The 26,208-nt window shown below is 49.9% G+C and overlaps 3 gene segments (V, D, J or C); all 3 read right to left on the bottom strand.

Annotated features, from left to right (window-relative positions):
• Window positions 1-8,759: 8,759 nt before the first annotated feature.
• Window positions 8,760-9,819, bottom strand: LOC123810999. The segment is given in 2 exon segments: window positions 8,760-9,601; window positions 9,705-9,819. Coding segments are annotated over 2 exon segments (366 nt in total).
• Window positions 9,820-12,930: 3,111 nt separating this feature from the next.
• Window positions 12,931-19,136, bottom strand: LOC123810834. The segment is given in 4 exon segments: window positions 12,931-13,019; window positions 13,276-13,515; window positions 18,613-18,942; window positions 19,044-19,136. Coding segments are annotated over 4 exon segments (705 nt in total).
• Window positions 19,137-24,359: 5,223 nt separating this feature from the next.
• LOC123810835 lies at window positions 24,360-24,865 on the bottom strand. The segment is given in 2 exon segments: window positions 24,360-24,679; window positions 24,780-24,865. Coding segments are annotated over 2 exon segments (366 nt in total).
• Between the last annotated feature and the right edge of the window lie 1,343 nt (window positions 24,866-26,208).

Raw genomic sequence — 26,208 nt, forward strand, 5'->3', positions numbered from 1 at the left:
CCCTCTCATCCAGGGCCAGAAGCAGGGCTGGAAGTTGGCAGAAGAAAGGGGACAACCCACCAGCTGCTCCCCGATGGCAGCAGGAAAAGGCAGTGCCAATGCCCCTCCCCACACATCTTCTCAGGGTCCCTGGGAGGGAATTACTGGATCAGTAATGAGTGAGGAGGTGCCGAGAAGGGTCCAGGCTATGGAGGCCCGATTGTTGGCATGGAGAAAATTCCTCCTCAGGTGTCCCCTACCCTATGCCCAGGTACCATCGTAGGTCACGTTCCAGGTTCAAGATTTCTATTGTGTGTGCAACTGTTTATCTCTGGTGACCTGTCATTCAGGCCTGGGCAATTGAATCCATGAGGGTAGGAGGGTGAGATGTGAGGCACGTGATTAAGTCAGAGCTGAGTGCTCACATGGCTCCTGGGCCCAGGTGCAGGACAGTCACACTTCCCTGAGGAGTGCACACTGTCTGCCCAAGTGTGCAAGGGCCAGTAGAGTCTTTCTGGCTCAGAGCCCTGAGCTCTCAGGCCCAGTCCACCAGTGCCCCCTGCTGGTCTCAGAAGGCACATCTTCCAGCTCATCTCACACCCCCAGCTCTCCTGGGAAAGCTGTGATGATTGCAGTTGGGTCTTTCTGATGTCACCACCCAGGACAGTGGAATGAGCAGGTCCCCTCTTGATGTTTGGGTTGAGTCATTATTTTCCCAGGTCACTAATGATCCTCAGACAGCACAATGAAATGCTGTGTTACCAGATTTTAAAAGGTTACCTGCTAGTTGAGTTTCCTTGTGTCTGGCCCCTGGGTGAATTTCTGGTACATGACCATTTTGAGCAAAATTGGATGCTTAACTATTTCTAGAAAGCCCTTTTAGTTCCTACCTGGTAATAAATCTACTTGGGCGATGCTTGCAGGCTGAAATGCTTGGCTGTTGTTCTATGATTGTTTCTGTAGATGTTGCACAGGCGCCTGTTAGATTTCCCCACCCCCAGGGACACGTCTTGCCCTTTAGTCCCGCCTCTGCCATGAGAACCCCACAGTGTCAGGGACGAACGTCTTGTGTTCTCTGTTCCTCCCTCAAGTCCTCATTTTCCCTTGACTGCGATGCTGACACTGCCTCTGACCATTGAGGTGTTGAAGTGAGTTTGCATAATTTTTTAACTTTTTTCCTGAAATGATTCTCATTTCATATCGGTCATGGTTATCAATTGATTGACACAAATCATGTTCCTCTGATTGGAACTCTGCCTCTTTCTACAGGCTCTTCCCCCGCTATGGAATTTCCAATCCCTCATGTTCCCATCTCCAGTCTGCATTAGCCCTGATCTACCTCAGTTGTTGGAACTCCACGGATTTAGGGGGTACCGGGTTTATGAGGTCTAGGCTGAACCAACTACTAATTATCACAAACCATCCCAACAACACAAACAATAACAGCACAAACCAGAGTGAAAAGTAGAACCGGCCTCGGGGACACACGGGAGGAGGGGAGCCAGAGCCTGAGAGCCGGGCCCTTCATGGGGCAGGTCTCCCAGCGCCTGGGCATCAGGCGCTCATCAGAGTGTGATCTCCAGAAAGAAGACAATCCCAGCTTCCCTAAGGGGTCAGAATTGCAGGACTGTCTCATTCCTGCTCACCGCTCTCCCCCACAGACACCCATCAGCTGATCTGTCCAGGTTCATAGGGCCACCCTGAGGTCTGGGCCGCCCTGAAGCAGGCAGCCCTGGGGCAGCAGAGCAGGAAGCCCAGAGAGGGGGCTGCAGCCACCTCCCTCCCAGGGTCCAGGAGAAGCTCTGTCTTCCTTCGACCCTGGCCCGACCAGAGCCTTTTCCTCAGACACAGGTCCTGCCCTCAGAGACCCGGGAGTCTCCGCCTGGGTTTTCTCTCTTCTCAGCCCTCCTGACACAGCTCTCCATAATTCTGAGCTCCCTGTGTCAGGAAATGGTAGTAACGTGTGCACGGTTTTATTCACAACCCACACGTTACCCTCCTGATCCAGGAGCGAACTCACAGGCGGCAGCATCAGGGTGCAAACTGTGTGGTGGGGTCCTTTCCTCAGCAGAAACCTTCCTACTGGGTTAAGAATTCTGCAGAGGTAACCAGTATGGCCCTAAGTGACAGAGTGTCCAGGGAAAACACAATGTCTTTCTCACTGCTGTGCTCTCTTCTGGGGCCACTGAATGGTGCACAGTGCCTTGGGGTCACAGGAGAACACAGGACCTGTGCCATCTGCACATGACACGACCCCATCCCCAGTGTGTGCTCCCCGGGGACCGCAGGTCGTGTCTGGGCTCAGCCAATGTGCCCTGGTCTGGGATCACTCACTGGCTGAGGAACAATCAGGCGATGGTGAAAGCCAGGCTTTAATGCTGGCTTGACTCTGAAAGCCACCCCGATATTGGGGTTCTGCCAGAAGTGAGATTGGGGTACAGCAACGAAAACTGATTTTCCAGGTAATGACCTATGCCCATCTTTCAACAAATGCTGTGTCCCTCTCGGGCGGTCTGGGTTTCTGACACGCGGACATGGCGTCTCCATGTGTGATCTCCGTGATTAGCCAAACTCACCCAGGGAAGAGGTTTGCATGTGAAAGGTGGACTGTCTGCTCGGGAGCCTCGCCCTGCCCCAGGGGTTGGCCTTGGACTTCGCCCTCCCAGGAGAGAAGGAGTACATTTTCATTCCTGTGTGAGTGATTTCAAACGTTTAATTTTGGAAGACTTTGGTACTTACAGACAAAATGTTAGTATAGACAGCCTTTCCAAACTCTCATCCACATTTTTGTGACATTACATTTTTGAAAAACTAGGGTCATATTTAAAACCTAAGAGGCTAACTTTCGTAAAATAATGTGAACTAAACTGCAGGTTTGATTTAAATTTCATGAAATTCCCAATATATCCTTTGTCTATTCATAGAACCAGTTCCAGGAAGCCAAAATGCAATAAACATCATATAAAACAAGCACCCATGAATATACATATTTTTAATATACTACATATAATCATTCTTTCTTGTTTTTTAATTTTTTAAAAAATTTTTAAAGATTTTATTTATTTACTTTTAGAGAGGGAAGGGAGGGAGAAAGAAAGAGAGAGAGAAACATCAATGTGTGGTTGTTGGGGGCCGTGGCCTGCAACCCAGGCATGTGCCCTGACTGGGAATCGAACCTGCCATGCTTTGCTTCAAACCCTGCACTCAATCCACTGAGCTACACCAGCCAGGGGTTTCATTCTTACTTTTAAATTTATTTTGTGTTACTCTGACATGAAGTTTCCCTGAGCAGATTTTTAGCAAAGATGAGAACAGTAAATAAACAAGCAATTTCATACTCTGCTTTTACCCTCACGGCCCAGGACTGGGCAGCCTAGGGAACCTGGTGTGGAGACACCGCCTGCAGTTCCTCACCTGTCCCTGCACCAGGGGGAGCTGCCCAGGGGCTGGGAGGTTTCTGGAAGCCACTTCTAAACAGGTGTCATCTCAGAGCATCAATATTCACATAACCCCGGGAAATCCACTCAACTTGCGCTTGTAGTTTTCAACGTGCAAAGTAGGAAGCAGAGAAATCAAGTCACAGTTTGCAGCAATGAACTCAGATTTTAAACCTCTTTCTGAACGTTCCAGGATTTATGAAGGTTGATTTAGGAGAGGTTGACTCCTGGAATGTTAACTTGGCTACATTTCAAACAGAAGTGTTCAGGAATAATTTTATAATAATAGAAGTGGAGGTATATTTCAGTCTTTAGCATTCCTGAAACATTTTACAGGGAGCTTGTGAAAACACAGATTTTTCTCACAAACACACAGATCTCACTCAGCAGGCCTAGTCCAGGGAAACAGAATCACCTGCTGCTCCCATTGACACTCTCATTTAAATACTAATACAATATTCACATGGTCCACAGGCTGAAACTAATAGGTGAGACCATAATTCCTTAAAGCTCCTGGGATACAGGCAGGTGTTAGGTGTCAGTCACTCAGGAAACCAGGTGGATGCAGCGAGCTAAGGAGCAGGGTCTATCAGCAGGGAATAGGAGGGGTAGTGGAGTCAACTGAGGGAAGTTGGGACTTGCTCCATCGTTCTTAGGGCAGGGTTTTTAGACACAAAAAACCCATGAAGGGTTGCTGGTTTGGGTGTCAGCATCTGATTGGCTAGAGCTGGATTCTGGGTGCCCTTTCTGCTGACCCTTGTTCTTCATACATCTTGTCAGGCTCCAGTTAAAGCTGCATCGTGTTATGGAACACAGGCAGACCCCAGACCCCAATCTTAGCCAGGCATCTGTGTGTCCTGGGCAGGGTCTGCAGGCAGTTTCCCTCGGTGATTTTCCATTCCTCCTCGGCCAGCCTAGGTGTGTCAGCAGGCTTACAAGGGGTAGTGTGGGATCTGAGTCTCTCTGATGGTTAATGTGTCTGCACTCAGACCTCGCCCCATAATGGTTCTAGGGAGAAGGGATGAGAGGAAGCCGATTCTACCAAGGTCACATGGGACACATGGGCACAGCCTGTGGGAGCGCAGAGTAGGTAGGTGAGAGGAGTGACTGGAGAACCTCCCTTTGGTGTGCTGATCATTTCCACTCTCTCTCTTTCCTTCTGTCACTAAAGCTGAGGCACTCTGAGCACAAGAAGAGGTTTTTGTTGCACTTCCCCATGGGTTCACATCACTGTGTAAGTGTTACTACCCATATGCAGAGCACAGTAGTACTCGGCCTCGTCCTCGGGCTGGGCCCCTGAGAGAGTCAGGGCAGCTTTGCCCCCAAGGAGGGAGCCTGAGAACCGGGCAGGGGTCCAGGAGAGTTTACCGCTTGTATCATAAATCAGTGTGGTGGGGACTTGGCCAGACTTCTGCTGGAACCAGTATGGATAGTGACCACTGGTGACAGCTCCAGTGCTGGAAGCACAGGTGAGAGTAACTGTCCCCCCTAGGGACACAGGCGGTGAGGCCTCCTGAATCACCACAGCCTGAGACCTGGAACCTGAAATAGAAACAGTCAATGTCAGGAATAAGGAAGGAAAGCAGAGGGATCTCCAAAGGCTCATAGCTAATATCCATATGCACCTGGGCAGAGGGTGAGGAGGGGGAGCAGGAGGACCAGAGTCCAGGCCATGGTGGACACTTTCCAAATCCCCTGACCTCAGGCTGGGGCTGCTCTCTGGCTGTCCCTTTATCTTCTCCTCAGCTCCCTAGGTGACGGGTGTGTTTGCTGTGGCATTATGCAAAAAGGAGCCCACAGCACAATCCAGTTCTGGGTGCTGGGCCCAGTTTATAGTTCTACTCTCAGGAGGAGGCTGGCTTGTTGTGTGCTCTGAGTCTCCCCCTTGAGAGGAAGCACCTGCTGTCTCCTCTAACTGAGGCCATGGATGTGGGCACTGGACCCTTTGAGTTAGAACCATTTGGGTTGATTTCAGGCATTGCAGCTCTGAGAAGACCCACAGCGCCCCCTGGTGATGTCCTTCACAGATGACTCATGGTGGTGGGAGCTGTGCAGTAGGAATTGTAGCGCAGTTTTCATTTCAACAATCAATCAATCAACAAACACTAACAAACATTCAAAATAACCAATAAACTTTTTGCATCCTCGATTCTTCCATTGGTTTTAAAATTGCATCTGTGGTATTTTTTTTTAATTTATTTTTAGAGAGGGAAGGGAGGGAAACAGAGAGAGAGACAGAGAAACTTCAATGTGCGGTTGCTGGGGGTTATGGCCTGCAACCCAGGCGGGTACCCTGGCTGGGAATCGAACCTAGGACACTTTGGTTCCCAGCCCGCGCTCAATCCACTGAGCTAGGCCAGCCAGGGCTCATCTCTGGTATTTTTTAGTTCTACATTTCCACTTGGTGTCGTTTTACCATATCCCCTTCTATTTGAGTTTCTGTCCTTTTTCATTTATTCTAAGAATATCTGTATTTGCTGGTTACATGGATTTTATGACTATTGCTGAAGAAATTTGTCACATAATTTAATTATCTGAGTCATTTCTGTGTTGGTTACAGTAGACTTTCTTGGTTTGTTCAAGTTTTCATTTTCCTCGTTCTAGAGGTGACCAGTATTATCTCTTACCATTTCCAGGATATTGGAAGATTGCATTAGGGGCCCCTGTGTCCCATTTCCTTTGTCTTTCATCAGGCTGCCTGCCTGCTGAGCTGTAGCACAGAGGTTTAGGGGGTGGATGTTCAGCTCTCTCTTCTCCAGCAAAGGTGGAGCACTGACTCCCCAGCTCTGTGCTCTGACACCTTCCTCGGGTCAGTGCGGTAGTGACTGTCACCAGTTTCTTCCCTTCAAGTTAGGGTGAGTGTCGAGCCTACAGCCAGGCCCTGTGGACTCAGGGAGGGAAGCACAGGGAGGAGGGGAGCTGCTCTGCTCAGTGGGTTGGGCTCCCAGCTCCTCAATGGGTCCCTCCATGGCAGCACTGACACAAGGAGGGTTGGGGGCCTCTGCATGGCCCACTGGCCTGCCTCCCATCACATACTCAAAGCTCTGTATGCCATTGGGTGGTCAAGGCTTAGCTCCCCATTGGCTCCTGCCAGGATAAGAAGTGGAGCAGGAGCACACACTAGTTCTGATCTGTACCCCATCATCCAGTCTTTTGCTGAGGGGTGAGGTTGAAGTTGAGGTCACCACTGGGTGACGAGAGTCATGAGTGGGAGAGCTAGGGTGCTAACCAGCTTCAACTGGCCCTACCTAGCTAAGGCTTATTGAGTCTCTAATGGGAGGAAGTGAGCCTTCCAGTGAATCACCCACACTGCCCCTGGTGGCAAAGGGACACTGTCAACTTGTGCTGGGAGGGAATGGAGACCAACACCCTGGCCCTTATGGCTGATGTCTCTGGATGGGGATGGGGGTGAAGGTCAGGGCTTCGATAGTGTGGGAGGATATGGGGCCTGTGTAGTCCCAAAGATTTTCTCTGGCTAGGCATCTGGTTCCCAGGTTCTTCAGCTAGAGAGAAAGGGTCTTCTAGGAGCCTCTATCCATCTGTCTATCTATCTATCTATCTATCTATCTATCTATCTATCTATCTATCTATCTTTCTATCAGTTTGCTTGTATCTTAGTTGTTTTAAATCTTGAGGTCTCTGTATCTATCTGCTGTGTCTACAGGGAGGTAATGAGGACCCAAGGACTCCAAACTACTCTGTTCCCCAGTTTCAGAATGTAGGAAGTCTGCCTTCTTGTTTTCACATTGGAAGTCGACTTCTGCTTTGATTGACTAGGTCCAGTGTATGTAAGATTTCCTTGGCCCCACAGACCAGAGAAGGAGACGGACATCATTCCATCAGTTCATTAATGGAAGTCACACTCAAGGTGCATTTTGGGCAGTCACAGGACCACTTGCATTTCCTCTGTGCCTTCCACTGCCACCCCCAGACTATCTGCTGTTTCTCTGAACCTGTGAGCCTACCAGCTGGGAAAAAAAGGGGTCTTTAAAGTAAGGGTAGGGCACTCTCAGGTGCCCGAGGCTCTGTCACTAGATCTGGTGCAGAGACACTTAAAAACAAGGGAGGAGCACAGTCTGTGTGTCTGCTGGGGGTGGGGGAGGTGCAGCAGGAGTCAAAATGGCAGGTTGGCTTCCAGATGGAGTTGCTTTGGCTGCACAGCCAGGAGTTTATACTTGAAGAGTCTGTGGGAACAATGGGGCTCTTCACAGGGACTCAGTCCTGAAATTCTCATGGAATAGAATCCCAATGGTTTATTTCAGCCCTTGGATGAATGAGAGGCTGTGCTTTTCTGGTTCTGCAGAGAGTATTTATATATACTTAAGTGACTGGTAAACATGATTAGTATTTTCATATACTCTTTACTTTAAAGTAGATAAAAATGAGCATAGAACACGTGGCCATGGTTTACATGTGAAAGGTTGACTGCTCAGGAGCCTGGCCCTGCACAAGAGGGCGGCCGTGGACTTCACCCTCCCAGGAGAGAAGGGACTGTATCTTCATTCCTGTGTGTGTGATTTCAACCTTTTAATGTCACAATAATTCTGCTCTGACAGGAAAAAAGGTATAACACAAACCTTTTCTGTGGCTGTCACTCACATTTTGTCTAGCATTATAATCTTGCAAACCTAAGGTTATATTTAAAAACTAAGAAGTTAACTTAAGTAAAATAACATTAACAAAATTTCATGCTTTATTAAAATTTCACAAAATTCCTGTATATATACCTTTTCTTTTCATAGAAATATGCCAAGAATCCAATAATTCAATAACTTTTATGGAAAAAATTTCACTCAAATATATATATATATATATTCCTAACTTACTAGATGTAATGCCTTTTAAAAAAATTTATTGTGTGTTGCCTGGATATGAAGGTTCTCTAAGAAGACTTTTTAACAAAGATGGGAAGTGTTAATAAAAGGACAGGTTCACTCTCGGCTTCTCCCCTCACAGCCCAGTGCCAGGTGCCCTGGGGAACCGGGTGTGGAGACACCACCTGCAGCCCCTACCCTGTCCCTGGGTCAGGGGAGGCGGCCCAGGGCTGGGAGGAGTGTTTTGGAAGCCACTTCTAAACAGGTGTCATCTCAGAGCATCAGTATTCACATAGGCCCTGGATGTCCTCGCAACTTGTGGTTGTAGTTTTCACTTTAAAAACAAGGAATAAAAGAAATCAAGACACAGTTCTCATTGATACCCTGAGATTTCAAACGTGTTTCTGAACGTTCCTGGATTTATGAAGGCTGATTTAGGAGAGATTATGACCAGGAATTTAACTTGAGTAAATTTCAAACAAAAGTGTTCAGGAATAATTTTATAATAATAAAGGTAGAGGAAGTTTTCAAACTTTATTGTTGCTAAAGAAGTCTAAATGACTTGTTCAAACAGGTTTTGCTCACAAACACAGTCACTCAGCAGCCTAGTCAGGGAGCAGCATCACCTGCAAGCTCCCAGTGACACCCTCACTTAAATGCTAATAAAACCCTCACAAGGACTACAGGGTGAAATCAATACATGAGAGTAAATCCTGTTAAAGCTCCTTGAACACAGGCAGGACTACAAGGGGCAGTGAGGGCTCTGGGTCTGTCTGATGGTTAATGTGTCAGCACTGAGCCCTCACCCCATCATGGTTCTAGGGAGAGAGAAGGAGAGGAAGCCCATTCTGCAGGGTCACATGGGACACATGGGCACACCCTGGGGGTAGACTGGTGAAGGCATGTAGACAGGAGCCACTGGACATGGGTATCGGGCCCAGGAGCCCCTCCCCTTCCTGTGCTTACCATTTCCACTCTGTCTCTTTCCTTGTCATTAAAGCTGAGCCATTTTGAGCACAAAAGGAGGTTTTGGTTCAACTTCCCCATGGGTTCACATCACTGTGTAAGTATCACTACCCATATCCAGAGCACAGTAATAGTCGGCCTCATCCTCAGGCTGGGCCCCCGTGATGGTGAGGACGGCTTTGTTCTCAGAGATGGATCCAGAGAAGCGCTCAGGGACCCCAGAGGGCCGGCTGCTTGTGCTGCAGATGAGCGTGCGGGGAGCCTTGCCTGGGGTCTGCTGGTACCAGCCAGGGTAGTTACCAATAGAGACTGACCCAGAACTAAGGCCACAGGTGAGTGTGATCTTCCCTCCTGGAGAAACGGACAGTGACGGCTCCTGGGTGATGACAGTCTGAGAATCCACACCTAAAACCAACAGGAAAGACACAGGTGTTGTTATGGGTGACTAGGTCACCCAGAGACCCTGCTTTGTTATGTCCCCCAAGAATGCAGAGTCCCTTGCTCTGACCTGAGCTGTAAGCAAGGACCCCGAGCAGGAGCACCATCCAGGCCATGGTGGGGACACTCACAGGACACTGCTTCCTCAGGCACCTGAGGTAGAAGGAGGTGGCCTTGGGGCCTTTTCTTGCCTCCCAGACAGATAAGGAGGAGGAGATAATTCATGCAAATCAGCTTCCTCTCCTGGTGCCACAGTGTCACCCTGATGTCCCCTGGGGTGATGTGGAAAGAGCAGATGCTGGGACCTAACACACACCAGTGTAGATACAGTGACTCAGACATTGAATGAGCAGAGTGACCTCTGTCACCACCAAATCAGGGAGTGAGGAGGGTGAGGAGTGGAAGGATCTGGGTCATGATGGGGAAGCCCCAGCACTCTGGCTGCTCAGGCCTGGTTGTAGGAGCTGAGACTCTCTGATGCCCAAGGGTCTGTAGTCCAGTGTCCTGCACCTCTCATCAGCCGGGTTTCTTCACGCAGATTTCTTTGTGCTGTGAGTCAGTCCGCCTGACCCTGTCTGTCTGCACATCAGGCAGGAACAACTCCTTGAAGGGGGAGATGGATGTGAAGCAAGGGTGTGAGTCAGACCTCAGGAACTGTGTAGCTCCTGGGGACCCTGGTGATGGCAAGTGACACACTGTGTGGATGCTGCATTCCCAAGTGGGCAAGATTCAGAAAAGAATTTTCCTAGTTGTCCTGTCCCAGAACCCAGCCTCCCAGGCCTGGCACAGCACCCCCTACTGTCTTCACAGCCCACATGCCCCAGGCCTCCTGGATCCTCCCAGCTGTCCTGCAAGGGGCAGGGAGGGATGACTTTTGCACTTGGATGTTATCTGACGTCAGTGACTAAGGCAGTACATTGAGTAGGTCCTTGAAGTGTGGATTGGGCCCAAGCACTGATTTTCCACATCACTAATGACCTCTAAAGAGTTAAATACAGGACGTGTAGCATGGAGCTTGTTACTAGGTATTTCAGGGCTACCTGGGAACACCTGTGCACTGTCCATTGTTACAGGTTAACTTATCTCCCTGCTTTTTCTGTGGGAAGGGTCTCCTGTCAGTCCCCAGCCCCCACTGCAGAGGCTGTGACTTTGATTCCTGTGTGTTCACGAGACGCATCATAGTCTGGGATCGTGTGTTCTGCTCTTCCTTACTGCTCTGAGTTACCTTTGGCCTCCTTTGTCAGCCTAGTGATGCCTTACTTTCTTTTGACTATCTAATGCATTTCAGACATTAGAGTCTAAATAATTGTTTCCTCAGTGAAAGGTTAATAAGAAACAGAGAATCAAGTTTCTGTCAGGTGATGGGTTTGAGTTCACAGGATCCATGTTGAAATGATTGACACTTACCCAACATCCTCCACCCAAACTACTGGGCGGGAATCACATTGGAGGTCATGATGCTGAGCTGGGATGGTGAGCACTTGGTGGTCTGAGAGCCTCTCCTCCATGGGAGGCTTTGCCGAGTCCCGGGGATGCAGAGACCCCACAGAGCTCTGAACTCAGGGGACAGGGAGACCCAGCTTCTGTAAGGACTCAGAGCTCAGGGAGTTATCAGGGGAGCCTAGGCTGGCACCAGGAGACACACAGGGCACTGGGCACGGGCCACCTGGTTCTCTCAGGCTCACATGATCACTTCTATCCTCTTCCCCACCCAGGAACTGAGTCAGAATTTTGTTTTTTCTAAGAACAGAATTATGTTTGTGTTGGGAGACCAGCAACCCCAAAGCAGATATTTCCATTTACTTTCTCAGGGGAGACTGAGTTGAGGGCTGGCCCCCCAGCTTTAGTAGCACAAGGGAGACCACAAGCCTTCAACTGAGCTGGTGTTGGTTCAAGGGCAGGGACAGCGCAGTGATGGGTCAGACAGGAGAGGAGGGGGCAGATTTGATCACGTGTCCCCATGGAGCAGGAGCTCTCTGTGGCATTGGGGTTGTGCCTACTTCTGTAAGGATGAGCTTCAGCCTGAGCCCCAGACTGGAGCCCAGAGGTGGTCACACAGGTTCTGGTGACAGACCTAGATCAGGACCATTAAGCTGAATCCCCTGGAAGGTCCCTCTGTGCTGTGTCAGGTAGGAATATTGGGGCATTGCCTGGACACTTAGGGACAAGTGTCATGTCCAGTCCAGTGACTGTGGGGCTTTCTGTGCAAAAGAAGGTGACTTCAAATCTGGGCTCATTGAGAGCTTCACAGGGGGTGTGACACAAGAACAAATTGGGGAGCACCCGCTCCTGCTGTCCCACCACACAGCCCCCACCCTGGCCTGTTGGAGAGCTGCAGGAGGTGTGGGAGGGCTAGGGGCCCAGTTAGTGCCCAAGGATTCAGGGATCCACTTCCAGGAGTCCCCATGGTCCTGAGCTGTGTCAGCTTTCTGAGTGTCTCTTCCCTGGACCACTTTACCCTGGAGCAGGCTTGGCAGTTCCCCAGGAAACGTAGACCATCCCCATCCTCTCCTGTCCCATTGAGACATCTCCTGGTCTCAGGCCCCAAACTTCCCCTTACACCAACCCTCCTGTCCATGACCTCACACCTGAAGATCCAGGTACCCAGCCAAGGGTCCTGTCTGCTCTGTGCCTGGAGTTCCTCCCACACTGGTGTACCCACCTGACACCTCACCACCCTGTACTATGTCCCTGGGGCCCAGGGTGCTGAGGCAGCCTTGAACTCAGGGACTGAAAGTGAAGGGACAGACTCTGCTTTGACCCCCTGATTTGGTCTCCTGACATCAAGCCAACTCCATAGGCCTCTCCTCCCTCAGATGCAGGCAGGTCACGTCGACATGGAGCAGTTTTTTCCCAGGGCTTTAACATACTTTATTATGTTCTTACAGTTCCTGCTTCTTTGCTGAGATTTCCTACCTGTTCTTTCATTGCAAGTGTATGTCACTCAAATTCTCACTGAGAATGTATAAATGTGTATGGGGGTGATTGATGTTCAGTGTCTGACCATAAAGTAGATGTGTGTTCATTTATTTAGATCTTCTTCATGTATAACAGGTATTAGTTGTACCTCTCATTTTTAGAAAACTTTCAGTTTCTTAGTTTTATTTTTAAGTATTTCTTATTTCTGATGCTATTATAATATTTAAAATTTTTCTTGTTAATTTACAAGTTTTCTTGTTAATTATTGATGGTTTATTTTTACTGTGTACATTGGTATTCAGTTCTGCATGTTATTTTTGTATTTCAAAGCCCCGATTAAAGCATTAGGAGGAAACATCACTGAGTCTCCCCTGGTCTCAGAGCCAGTCACGGCCGATCCCAACCAGTGTCCGCACCTCCAGCATCTCCCCTGTGAGATGGTTCTCCTGGAAAGGACTCTCTGACACTGAGACAGGAACAGCTGAGACATGGTGGTGATGGTGAGTCTAAATGAGAGATGAGGGGAAGGCCAGATTGCTGTTTAGAGGAAACTCAAGTCCTGTCTACAGAAGTGACAACAGATGTCACCTGTGAGGGAAACTTGATCCCAGCAGAGCAGGGGTGAGGTTCCCTGGCAGGGGGAGCACAGGTGCCTTCAGTCTCACCAACCTGTGACTCTCAGCAGGGTGTGAGCATCAGGGCTGCTGTAATGGACTCAATACCAAAGCCAGCCTCATCTTTAGGCTGCAGCCCAGAGATGAGCAGGTGCCCTGCACTGGCCGAGGTGTCTTTGGATCCAGAGAAGCTCCTGCAGGCCCAGGAGCCCTGCTGCTTGCCTGAGTCCGGGAGGTGGGACAGGAGATGCTTGGAAGGGCTCCATGACTTGTGCTGGTACCAGTCTGTGTGGTAGCCGCCAACATTAAATTCACTTCTCAGGGTGCATGGGAGTCTCAGTGATGTTCCTGGGGATGCGGACAGGGAGGGGCAGAGTCAGCACAGGCTGGCAGAGGGGACCTAAAAACAGGCACATTACTGGTTGGTGGAGCAGGTACTCAGGTTAAAGTTCCTCAAGGCTCTGTTCAAGTGAAGGAACATGCAAGGTAAATGGCTGTTCTGGACCCAGAGTCCTGTTCCTACCTGTGCAGTGAGAGAGGAGCACCAGGAGGAAAAGAATCCAGCCATGGTGCACAGAGTCCCTGAGCCCACAGTGGGGCTGGGCTGCCCAGGCCTCCTTTTCTTCCCATCCCATGCCAGGGGAGAGGCTGCCCATGCAAATGTGTGTCCATCCAAGGGCTGTCCAGCCCCTCCCTGAGCCCTGGTGCTGGAGCTCAGCCTAGGCTACAACTGAGGAGGATGGGGGTTGGCTTTATCCCTAGGAAGAGCTCTAGGGGGAAGCACCTGCTGAGGCCACACAAAAATCCCAGCTTAGGGGACTCTACAAGGCCTGAGGACACAGTGACTGTATCTTCATCAGTGAGCTCCATCAGTAAGCACAGTGCCCAGCCCCCAGGCCCCCATTCCTTTTAGAGAATGATCCTCACTGAGCAAGTGTTTAGAGGTTCTTGGGTGGTCTACCATTGCCACCTGCTGATCCTGGGCAAAGCCCTGAGGGCCCAGCTGGTTTCTGTAGCTCACCAGGTGGCTGTCTCTATCCACACATCCAGGGTCTCATGTGTAGATACTGTTGATCAATCATGTGGTGGGTAATTACCCTACTTCTTTTCACTCCCAGAAAGAGTTCTGGTCTGCGGGAATGAAGAACATGTACAAATCACTATTCCAGATGTCAGTGTCCCAGAATACACAGGAGAAACAGTTAACCCCTGTGTTCCATGAAGTACAGGGTCACACAAGAGGAGCAGAGTCAAACGAGTGTGAAAAGAATTTTCCAGAAAGTGAGGCTGGTGGCATATTCAAATCAGGGCAAAGCCTTAGAACTTTGATAGGGAACAGAGAATGTCCAGGGATTTGTGAAGAACTAACACATTGGTGTGCTTAGCATTTACCAGTGTATATACTTCTTTGCATCAAGAATCGATTTTTCTTTTTCTGTATTTGCAGTATTCTGCATATGCTGCCACATTTATTTTGCACATTTTGTCCTAGTCATGCATATACTATGCATATATACTCTTTTTTATGTACATGTGTTTTAATGTTCTGAAACTCCTGTGCATTAAATCCACTGCTGTCACAGCACTGACTTGTGTTCCATGTTCCCAAGTGCTGAGCGATGGAACTGATGAGCTGATGAAAGTCAGGGATGGACAATGGGTCCTCATCATGCAGGTCTGAGGATCACGGAAGCACACGCTGGGAGGAATGAAATCCAGACTGTGACAGAAATTCTCACCTCCTCATTTCTGGCTGTTTTGCCCTCACCTCGCTTTGCAGAAGCCTCTCCTCTGTGGATGCAGAGCACACAAACCCATCTTCACTTCTTTCAAGAATGTTGCCATCATGGTTTTTATGGGATTGGGGATGTGGAGCTGTATACTAGAGTTTCATGGGTCACGTAGTTCTCTGTAGATAACATGTGTGGACAAATGATTATGTTATGGGACCTTAGTGAAGGGAGACAGCAGTGCACATTCACCCAACTGTCCTGTACTCAGCACTGTACTGGCTCTCGGAGGGCATCTGTCGTCCTCAGCCTCCCCTGCCATCTCCCTGACACTGTGGTTCTTCACTCAGGTCCTGGTGACTCATCACAGCCTCTCCATTTTCTCTGCCTGAGGCCCTGGACCCAGGTCCCTGGCACTGTCCCCTTCCCCAGCCCTGGGGCCAGTACCTCACCTACATGGTTAATTAAGGAGCTGAGGACTCACATTCATGGCACTTTCCTGCTTTTCAGACTCTGGGGTCAAATGTTTCACACTTCCTCTAGAACTAACTCAGAACCTGAATGCCAAAATGCCCAAAAGCAGAAGTCTTTCTATGGGCCTCAGATCTGCTCCTTTTCCCAGATCACACATTTAGGCGCCCAGACATATTCACTCAACAAACATGTTTGAGTTTGTCCTTCATGCCAGCCTGTGTTCTGGATCTGTAGATACATTGATAACAAAACACAAAAACATTTACAATCTCAGTTCTCATGGAGCTTCTACACCAGCAGGAAAAGTCACAGGGAACAGAGTCACTGTCATCACAAATGTCCCCACGTGGCTGGAATCCCCACTTGGCCTGGGATCCCCCTCAGATCTGGAGGCAACCCCTGATGGCCGAGAGACAGGAGCCTCACAAAGGAAGGACAGTGTTGGACTGAAGGGCCTCCCACAGTGCGTCCTGGTCCTCTGGCCCCGCTGCAGGGCTCCAGGGATTCTGTGCATGTCCCGTCTCACTTACCAGGGCCACGCACCCATCTCTGTCCGGTGCTGTGCACCCAGCTTTATTTAATTTTTGGCATTATCGTCACAGTGATAGTTGAAATGCATACATACGATGAAGCCTGTCTCCGATTGTAAAACTCCAAATCGTTGCCTCCCTATCATGATTAAATAAAAATCTTTACTGTCTGATTCAAGGTATCTGGGGGCCTGCCGTGAACTGATGCCTGTCTCCTGCCTCACTTTCCCATCGGTAGTCCGTAAAAAACACAAATGGATCCTGTTTGCAACTGATTCTTAACCCTGAACATCTGAGTCTCATTTCATTACACTCTTCACATCTCTCAGCTCACATCCTGAGTGCCCTTTCCCTGGGAGACCATAGGGGGTCTCTTATCCAAATTGAGACTCTGGCAGTGTCTGCTCAGAGCAGTTGGATGACAACCCTCTGCCACTGGGCAAGGACACTCTGTCTTGGAAGAAGCAATCACAGCAGGACAGTGCGCCATCCCCTACGATCCACCCCTATACCATGTAGATCCACCAGTTTCTGTCATCTGTCTCATAAGGTGTTCTTGCAGGACCTTTGGGCAGGTTTCAAGGGCTCAACCATGGCAAGAACTGTAGCATCTGCTGCTAGGTGTGTCTCGAGCAATATGGATGCTGCTTGTCCTCTCCTTCCCCCTCCGGTGCTGATTCCCTGCCCTTTCTAACCACCAGGTCCAGGTGGCTACCTCGCAGGGTGGGTCAGAACCTTCTCCTCGAAGGGTTAATGGTCAAATCCACTTCCTTCTGAGGACGTGTTTGTTGTTGCTGTAGCTGTTCTTTTCCCATCCCAATCGGGGAGGAGAGACTCTCCAAAGCCAAGCTCAGCACTTCTCATCCCCATTCTGTGAAAGCAGCCCCACCACGTCTTGATAATCAAAGTCAACTGTCCCTGCCAGGTTGGTAACTTTTCTCTTCATGTATAGGTCCCAGTGGAGCTGACCTTGGAAATGTTAGGATTTCTCATGTGTTCCTGGAATAAATATTCCTCATCTCCCTGCAGCAACGTGAGAGCCCACAGAGGCCAGCACTGCAGGAAATGGAGGCAGAGACGCCCCACGTGGACCCCAGCCTTGACAGAAGGAGTGGTCTCTCCTCTGCTCCCCTTGTGGTGCTGGGGTCCAGACTATGCTGCAGGTCAGGACAGAGCACCATGTCCATAGTCACAGGTTAGACTTTTATACACCACAGGTGCTGTTCAGCTACCATGATGGGTAACCTGTTGAGGTGGATCCTGAGAGAGGTTGGTAAGGAGTTAGGGAAATTGCTTGACAAGTGGAATATGGGAATTGAAGAGAAAAATATTAAACAAGGTGAAACAGATTGACCAAGTACAGCCAGCTAGTGAATCACCAGCTTTTATGATACGTCACTAAGAACACGTGGAGCAAAAGGGTCACCCGTGGCAGACTATCCTGGGGCAGATCAGCAATTGTCCTGGTCTCTTGTCAATATGTTCTTAAAAATAAAACTCACCAGAAAATATCCTGCCCCTGTATATGTGCATTTTGATGAATCATACATTGCACGACACCTGGAAAGTTAATGAATATTCTGTTAAGACCCCTCTGAGATAAAAACCCTCAGGACAAGGATCCCTGGGGCCATCTCACTGGATCCTTATGTCTCTGCTCTTTCTCCCAAACTTAGTGTGCCCCCATGAGACTTGCAACCAGCGAAGCAGTGGGCAGTGGCCCCTGGTCCTGGGCTAACACACTGTAAATGTCTCCAAGAGCTACATTTATAAAAATTTACTTCATTGTGTTCTTTCCATTAGAATTTATCCATCTCATACCCTCTTCTACCCCTCCCAACCCCACAGTTATCTTACTATTGCTGGTGTCCATGAATTCTCTCTTGTTTTCATTTTTGCTCCATCCCTCCATCCACTCCCCTCGCCCCACGGAGCTGGCGGTGTGCTCTGTTCTCTTCCTTGCATGTTCCAGTCAGAATCAGCATCACTGAGAGTCTGCATATTTGATGACCTCTGCTTGTTGGTTTTTCTGTTATCACCTCTTCACAGCAGGCTGGGATTCTGAGAGTTAAATTAATTTTTGCACACCCAGATGAGGGAAATGGCATGAGAAGGAGATTATTCTCAGCCATTTGGACCCCAACTGTGTTGCACACCCTGACTCCTGTGCTCCCCACCCACTCACCACTGACAAGGCCAACCCTGGAGCCACCACTGTCCTCACAGGGCTCTTGCCCTTGCAGCTCTCTGATCATGAGACCCCTACTGAGCTGCTGAGTGACATCTCCAGAGTACTCATTCTTGTCTCTGTCCCTCTTTCCGGGAAGTTGCTGGGCTCTCCACAACTGGGTGACAGTGTCTGGAAGAGATCTTGAACTGAGAGTTTGTCCTCATACAACCTATCCAAGTGCAGCCCAAACAAGCTCCCACTGGACCTCCAGAGGGTGGGCTCACACTTTCTCACTGTCCCCTGACAGCCTCTGTCTCAGTCCCCACACAGGGCAGCCCACACTCAAGGCAGAGGTCACACAAGGGGGCAGAGGGCATGAGCAGCAGGATGTGGGGCACAGGCTGTCTGGGTGGTTTTTTGCATTCTGACATCCAGAGGTTCACACCTCTCACTCATCACACACATATTCTAGAGCTTCTGTTCAACTTTGCATACACGGGAAGGAGCAGAGCTATGGCTGAACCCAGAGTTTATGTCTTACTTCCTCCTCTGCACCTGACACTGTGGTAATGGTCACTGTGCCACAGAATACAGAAGTACTCGGCCTCGTCCTCAGGCTGAGCCCCCGTGATGGTGAGGGTGGCTTTGTTCCCAGAGATGGATCCAGAGAAGCGCTCAGGGACCCCAGAGGGCCGGTTGTTTGTGCTGTAGATGAGTATACGGGGAGTCTGGCCTGGGGTCTGCTGGAACCAGTTAGGGTAACTACTGCTAGAGACTGACCCAGAGCTAGACCCACAGGTGAGTGTGACTGTCCCTCCTGGTGACACGGACAGTGATGGCTCCTGGGTCACCATAATGTGAGAATCCACACCTAAAACCAACAGGAAAGACACGGATGTTGCTATAAGATACAAGATCACCCTGAGGCCGCGCTTTGCTGTGTCCCCCAAAAATGCAGTTTCTTCCTCTGACCTGAGCTGTAAGCAAGGAGCCCGAGCAGGAGCACCATCCAGGCCATGGTGGGGACACTCACAGGACACGGCCTCCTCAGGCTCCTGGGGTCGAAAGAGGTGTCCTTGGGGCCTTATCTTGCCTCCCAGACCTATTAGGAGGAGGAGATGCTTCATGCAAATCAGCTTCCTCTCTTGGTGCAACAGTGTCATCCTGATGTCCCCTGGGGAGATGTGGAACAAAGCAGATGCTAGGACCTTGCACAGACCAGTGAAGATAGAGTGACTCAGGCACTGAATGAGCAGAGTCGCCCTCTGTCACCAAATCAGGGAGTGAGAAGTGTGAGGAGCAGAGGGATCTGGGTCATGATATGAAGCCCCAGAAGTCTGCCTGCTCAGGCCTTGTTTTGGGAACTGAGACTCTCCCATTTCCAAGGGTGTCATGGCCTGTGTCCAGCAAGACTCATGGGCTGAGCTTCTTCATACAGATTAGCTCCTACTGTGTGTCTGTCCACCTGAAACTGTCTGTCAGCACATCAGGCAGGAACAAGTCCTTGAAGGGGGAGCTGGATGTGAAGCAAGGGTGTGAGTCAGACCTCAGGGCTCATGTAGCTCCTGGGGACCCTGGTGATGGAAAGTCACACACAGTGTCAATGCTGCTTGCCCAAACGGACAAGATTCACAGGAGAATTTTCTTAATTCTCTTGTCATAGAACCCAGTCCTCCCAGGACCAGACAACAGCACCCCCTACTGTCTTCACAGCCCACATTCTCCAGGCCTCCTGACCCCTCAGGTCTCTCCCGCAAGGGGCAGGGAGGGATGACTTTTCTACTTGGATGTTATCTGGTATCACTGACTAAGGCAGTACATTGAGTAGGTCCCTGCAGTGTTGATTGGGCCCAGACATTGATTTTCCACATCACTAGTGACCTCTAAAGGGTTATATACAGACCATGTAGCACATAACTTGTTACTAGATATTTCAGGGCCACCTGGGAACACCTGTGCACTGCTTATTCTTACAGGTTAACTTATGTACCTGTTGTGGCTGTGGAGAGGGTCAATTGTTATATGGGATCGTGTGTTTGCTCTTCGATACTGCTCTGGGTCATTATTGGCCCTCCTCTGTCAGCCTGGTGATGTCTTATTTTCTTGTGACTGACTAATATATTTCAGATATTAGAGCCTGATTACTGTTTTCTTCAGTGCAAAAGCTATTACAAAACAGATAATCAAGTCTTTGTTTTCAAATGACGCTGGAGTTACAGCATCTATACCCAAATGAATTGACCTTTATCCAACATCCTCCACCAAAAGTACTAGAGAGGGAAACGCACTGGTAGTTCTGAGGCTGAGCTGGGATAGTGAGCCCTCGATGGTTTGAGAGCCTCTCCTCAATTGCAGGCTTTGCCCCGTCCCAGGGATGCAGGGGCCCTGCAGAGCTCTGATCTCAGGGGACAGGCAGACTCAGCTTCTGTAAGTCCCAGCTCAGGGAGTTATCAGGGGAGCCCAGGCTGGCACCAGGAGACACACCAGGCCCTGGTCACTGGTTCTCTCAGTCACACAGGATGCACTTCTGTCCTCCTCCCAATTCAACTGCTGAGCCAGAATTCTGCTGCTTGTTACAAAAAAATTATGTTTCTTTTGGGAGACCAGTGACCCCAAAGCAGATGTTTCCATTTACTTTCTAAGGATGGATGGAGTCGAGGGACAGACCCCCGGCTTTAGAAGCACAAGGGACAGCACAAGCCCCAAATTGAGCTGGTGTTGGTTCAGGGGCAGGGACAGGGCAGTGATGGGTCAGACAGGAGAGGAGGGGACAGGTTTGATCACGTGTCCCCATGAGCAGGAGTTGTCTGTGGCATTGGGGTTGTGTCTACTTCTGTAAGGATGAGCTTCAGCCTGAGCCCCAGACTGGAGCCCAGAGGTGATCATATTGGATCTGGTGACAGAACTAGATCAGGACTGGCAAGCTGGAACCTCTGGAAGGTTATTTGTGTTGTCTCAGGTAGGAAAGCTCGGGCCCTACCTGGGGACCCTGGGGACCATTCCCATGGCACCTGCAGTGGGTCTGTGCACCCCTGGGCAGGAGAAGGTGACCTCAAATCTGGGCTCATTAGGAGCTTCCCTCGGGGTGTGACACAGGAACAAATTAGGTAGCACCCTCACCTGCTGCCCCATCACTCTGTTCCCCTACACCAACCCTCCTGTCCATGACCTTACACCCAAAGGCCCAGGTAGCCAGCCAGGGATCCTGGCTGCGCTGTGCCTGGAGTTCTCCCACACCTTTGCCCTCACCTGGCATTTACCGCTCAGTACTGTTTCCCTGGGGCCCGGGGTGCTCAGGCAGCCTTGACCTCTGGCACTCAGAGAGTGGGATAAGCTCTGTTTTGACCCCCTGATTGGGTCTTCTGATATCAAGCCAACTCCATATGCCTCTCCTCCCTCAGATGCAGGCAGGTCACGTGGACATGGAGCAGTGTTTTCCCAGGGCCCTATGATTTTGTCAGTTTCCACTTCTTCACTGAGATTTCCCACCTGGCCATTCATTACAAGTGGAAGTCACTCAAATCATCTCCAAGAATGTACACGTTCGTATGGGGATGATTTATATGGTGTGTCTGACAATAAACTAAATGTGCGCTCATTCATTTCAGTCTTCTTCATGTATCTCAAGAACAGTTTATATCTGTCATTGCTACAAAACTTTCACCTTTTTAGTTTTCTCTTTAAGTATTTTTCATTTTTGATGCCACTATAGTTTTAAAATTTTTATTGTTAGTTTTTAAGTTCTATTCTTCATTGTTGATGGTTCACTGCTAGGGTGTACGCTGATATTCATTTTTTCATGCTGGTGTTTCATATCAAACCCCAGTTAAAGTATTTGGAGAGGAAACATCACTGAGTCTCCCCTGAATCAGAGCTAGGCACGGCTGGCACCAACCACTGTCTGCACCTGTAGCGTCTCCACTGGGAGATGTTTCTCTCTGAAAGAACTCTGCCTCTGAGACAGGAGAGCTGGAACATAGTGGTGACAGTCAGTGTAATTCAGAGATGAGGGAAAAGTCACTCTGCTGTTTAGAGGAAACTCAAGTCCTGTCTGCAGAAGTGACAACAGAAGTCACCTGTGAGGGACACATGATCCCAGCAGAGCAGGGTTGAGGTTCCCTGGCAGGGGGAGCACAGGGGTGTTCATTCTCACCAACCTTTAGAGCCTTTAGACTCCCAGAGAGTGTGAGCATCAGGGCTGCTGTAATAGACACAACAGCAAGGCCAGCCTTGTCCTCAGGTTGCAGCCCGGAGATGAGCAGGTACCCTGTACTGGCTGAGGTGTCTCTGGATCCAGAGAAGCACCTGCAGGGGCAGGAGCCCTGGTGCTTGTCTGAATCTGGGAGGTCAGACAGGAGATGCTGGGAGGCGCTCTGTGGTTTCTGCTGGTATCAGTCTGTGTTGTAGTCGGCAACATTAAATCCTCTTTTCAGGGTGCATGGGAATCTCATTGATGTTCCCAGGGATGCAGAGAGGGAGGGGCTGAGTCAGCACAGGCTGGCAGAGGGGACCTATAAACAGGCACATTCATGGTTGATGGAGCAGGTACTCAGGTTAAAGTTCCTCAAGGGTCTGTTCAAGTGAAGGAACATGCAAGGTAAATGGCTATCCTGGACCCAGAATCCTGTCCCTACCTGTGCAGTGAGAGAGGAGCACCAGGAGCAGAGGAGTCCAGCCATGGTGCACACAGCCCCTGAGCCCACAGTGGGGCTCCTTTTCTCCCCACCCTCTGCCAGGGGAGGGGCTGGCCATGCAAATGTGTGTCCATCATGGACTGCCCAGCCCCTTCCTCAGCCCTGGTGCTGGTGCTCAGCTCACACCCCAGACAGAGGATGGGGGCTGGCTTCATCCCTGGCAAGAGCCCTGAAGGAAGCACCTGCTGAGACCACACAAAGGTCTCAGCTCAGGAGACTCTGCCAGGCCTGGAAGGACACAGCTGCTGATTTCAGGTCAGTGAGCACAGTGCCCAGCCCCAAGGCCCAGATCCCTTTGACTGAATGATCCTCACTGAACAACTATTTAGAAGCTCCAGGGTGGTGTACCAGTGCCCCCTCTTGGTCATGGCCCAAAGCTCTGAGACCCCAGCTGGTTTCTACAGCTCACCAGGTGTCTGTCTCTATCCACACATCCAGGGTCTAACGTGTAAACACTTTCAATCAATCATGGGGTGCATAATTACCGTACTTCTTTTCGCTGCCAGAAAGAGTTCTGGTCTGTGCGAAGTGCAAATATGCAAATATAAGTATTTCAGATGTCAGCCTCTCCAGAATACACAGTAGGGAAAGTCAAGCCCTGTGTTCTATGATGTCCAGTGATCAGGAATAATTTTATATTAATAGAAGTGCAGGTATATTTCAGCCTTTAGCATTCTGGAAAAACTTTAGAGTGGGCTTGTAAAAACAGATTTTTCTCAATAAAACACAGATTTCTCTCAGCAGGCCTAGTGAAAGACATAGGATCACCTGCAAGCTCCCAGTGACACACTCATTTAAATGATAATAAAATATTCACATGGTCCACAGGCTGAAGTCAATAGATGAGAACATAACTTCTCGAAGCTCCTGGGATACAGACAGGTGTTAGGTCGCAGTCGCTCAAGAAACCCAGTGGACGCAACAAGCTAAGGAGCAGAGCCTATCAGCAGGGAATAGGAGGGGAAGTGGAGCCAACCCAGGGAGGTTGGGACTCGCTCCATCGTTCTTAGGGCAGGGTTTTTAAGCACAAAAACCCACGAAGGGTAGCTGGTTGGGGTGTCATCATTTGATTGGCTAGAGCTGGTTGCTGGGTGCCCTTTCTGCTGACCATTGTTCTTGAGACATCTTGGCAGGCCAAGTTAAACCTGCATGGTGTTATGACAGATAGGATTAACCCCAGACCCCAATCCTAGCCCGGCATCTGTGTGTCCTGGGTAGAGTCAGCAGGGAGTTTCCCGAAGTGATTTTCCATTGCTACTGGGCCAACCTAGGACTGTCATCAGAATTCTAGGGGGCAGTGGAGGCTCTGAGACTCTCTGATAGTTAATGTGTCTGCCCTCAGCATTCACTCCGTCAGGGTTCTAGGGACAGGGGAGGAGAGGAAGCCCATTGTGCCAGGGTCACATGGGACACATGGGCACACCCGGGGGGAGACTGTTGGAGGCATGCAGACAGGAGCCACTGGACATGGAAATGGGGCCTTGGAGCCCCTCCCCTTACTGTGCTGACCATTTCCACCCTCTCCCTTTCCTTTTCACTAAAGTTGAGCCATTCTGTGCACAGGAGGAAGATTTGGTTGCACTTCCCCTTGGGGTCACATCACTGTGTAAGTATAACTACCCATATCCAGAGCACAGTAATAGTCGGCCTCGTCCTCAGGCTGGGCCCCCGTGATGGTGAGGACGGCTTTGTTCCCAGAGATGGACCCGGAGAAGCGCTCAGGGACCCCAGAGGGCCGGTTGTTTACGTCGTAGATGAGTGTGCGGGGAGCCTTTCCTGGGGTCTGCTGGTGCCAGCCAGGGTCATTACCACTAGAGACTGACCCAGAACTAAGGCCACAGGTGAGCGTGACTGTCCCTCCTGGAGAAACAGACATTGACGGCTCCTGGGTGACCACAGTCTGAGAATCCACACCTAAAACCAACAGGAAAGATATAGGTGTTGTTATGGGTGACTAGGACACCATAAGATCCCTAGGGGTGTCCCGCAAGAATGCAGAGTCCCCTCCTCTGACCTGAGCTGTAAGAGAGAAGCCCAAGCAGGACCACCGTCCAGGCCATGGTGGGAACACTCACAGGACACGGCCTCCTCAGGCTCCTGGGGTGCAAGGAGGTGTCCTTGGGGCCTTTTCATGCCTCCCAGAACCACTGGGAGGAGCATGTGCTTCATGCAAATCAGTTCCCTCTGTCTTGTCCTGACACAGTGTCACCCTGATGTCCCCTGGGGAGATGTGGAAAGAGACAAGTGCTGCTGCCTCCCAACACCAATGACTGCACAGTGACTAAGGCCCTGAATGCACAGTGTTGATCTCTGTCATTAAATCAGCTCCCCCAGATCCCTGGTGGCCTTAAAGTTAAGTCTTTGTGAATTCTCTGTCGCCTGCATGATGAGATGACTGGGTTTACCTCTGGCCCCAGTGATCTATTTCATCTCAAATCTCACCACGTTTCTTAGATTAGAACATTTCTTTCTTCTGCAGTAAAAACCATTCTTGTCTTATTAGCAGACACTGCCTCCTTCCCCAGGGAGTCCTCAGGGAAACCGAGTTTGCGTGTGGGGAGTGAAGGAACGGGGTCTCCCCTCACTCAGCTCTGACCCAGCAGCCTCAGTGAAGGAGCCGACCAAGGCTGTGTGGACACAGTGTCACTGCAGACCATTGAAATGAACGAGAAAGGACAGACTAGTAAGAAATGACCACTGAAAGGATGGCAGAAAAAGGTGAAAACATTTATTACCAATTTTCTCATCAATACATTTGCAAGTGTAGCAGCAAATGATCCTGAGTTTTGCCACAGGTACAGATGTGTCAGGCTTTCCCCAGACACCATGTGTCCTTTCAAGGATTAGTAGCCAGTGTGGGATGGAGGGAATGATAGGCTGGGTGTGGGGACATTCCCAGAACCCCAGGAGCCCCTCCTCCATATGAAGGACACAGAGTGGTGCCAACTGTGGGTCCTGAGGGACACAGCCTGACTCAGGGAGCACTTTCCTTCATGAGGTACTTTCACCTCTGAGAGACACCCTGCTGCAGGCAGACCTTGGCCTCTTCACATCTGCTGTCCCCAAATTCCAGGTGCATCGTCACCCAGAGAGGTGACATATTCTAGCCTCAGCCTAAATCCTTCCTGCAAATAATGGGGAAGTTTTCTTATGAGACATGCATTCTTCTTGCTCATGTGTTGAGTAGTTTGTGAAAATATCAGCTATAATAAAAAGTGAGATACTTGGAGTAATTGTCCAATAATTCTTTTGTGTTAAGGTTACTTTATTTGCTAGGATAAAAACATTAATTTAGGTGACATTGTCTCTCTTTCTGTGGCAAGGACAACACCATCCAATCCAGGACCAGAAGCAGGGCTAGAAGGTGACAGAATTAATGGGATGACCCAGCAGCTGCGCCCCGATGGCAGCAGGAAAAGGCAGTGCCAGTGCCTCCCCCCACG

Source organism: Phyllostomus hastatus, unplaced genomic scaffold (assembly GCF_019186645.2).
Source record: "Phyllostomus hastatus isolate PE091 unplaced genomic scaffold, TTU_PhHast_1.1 phas_scaffold_760, whole genome shotgun sequence".
Classification (NCBI taxonomy): domain Eukaryota; kingdom Metazoa; phylum Chordata; class Mammalia; order Chiroptera; family Phyllostomidae; genus Phyllostomus; species Phyllostomus hastatus.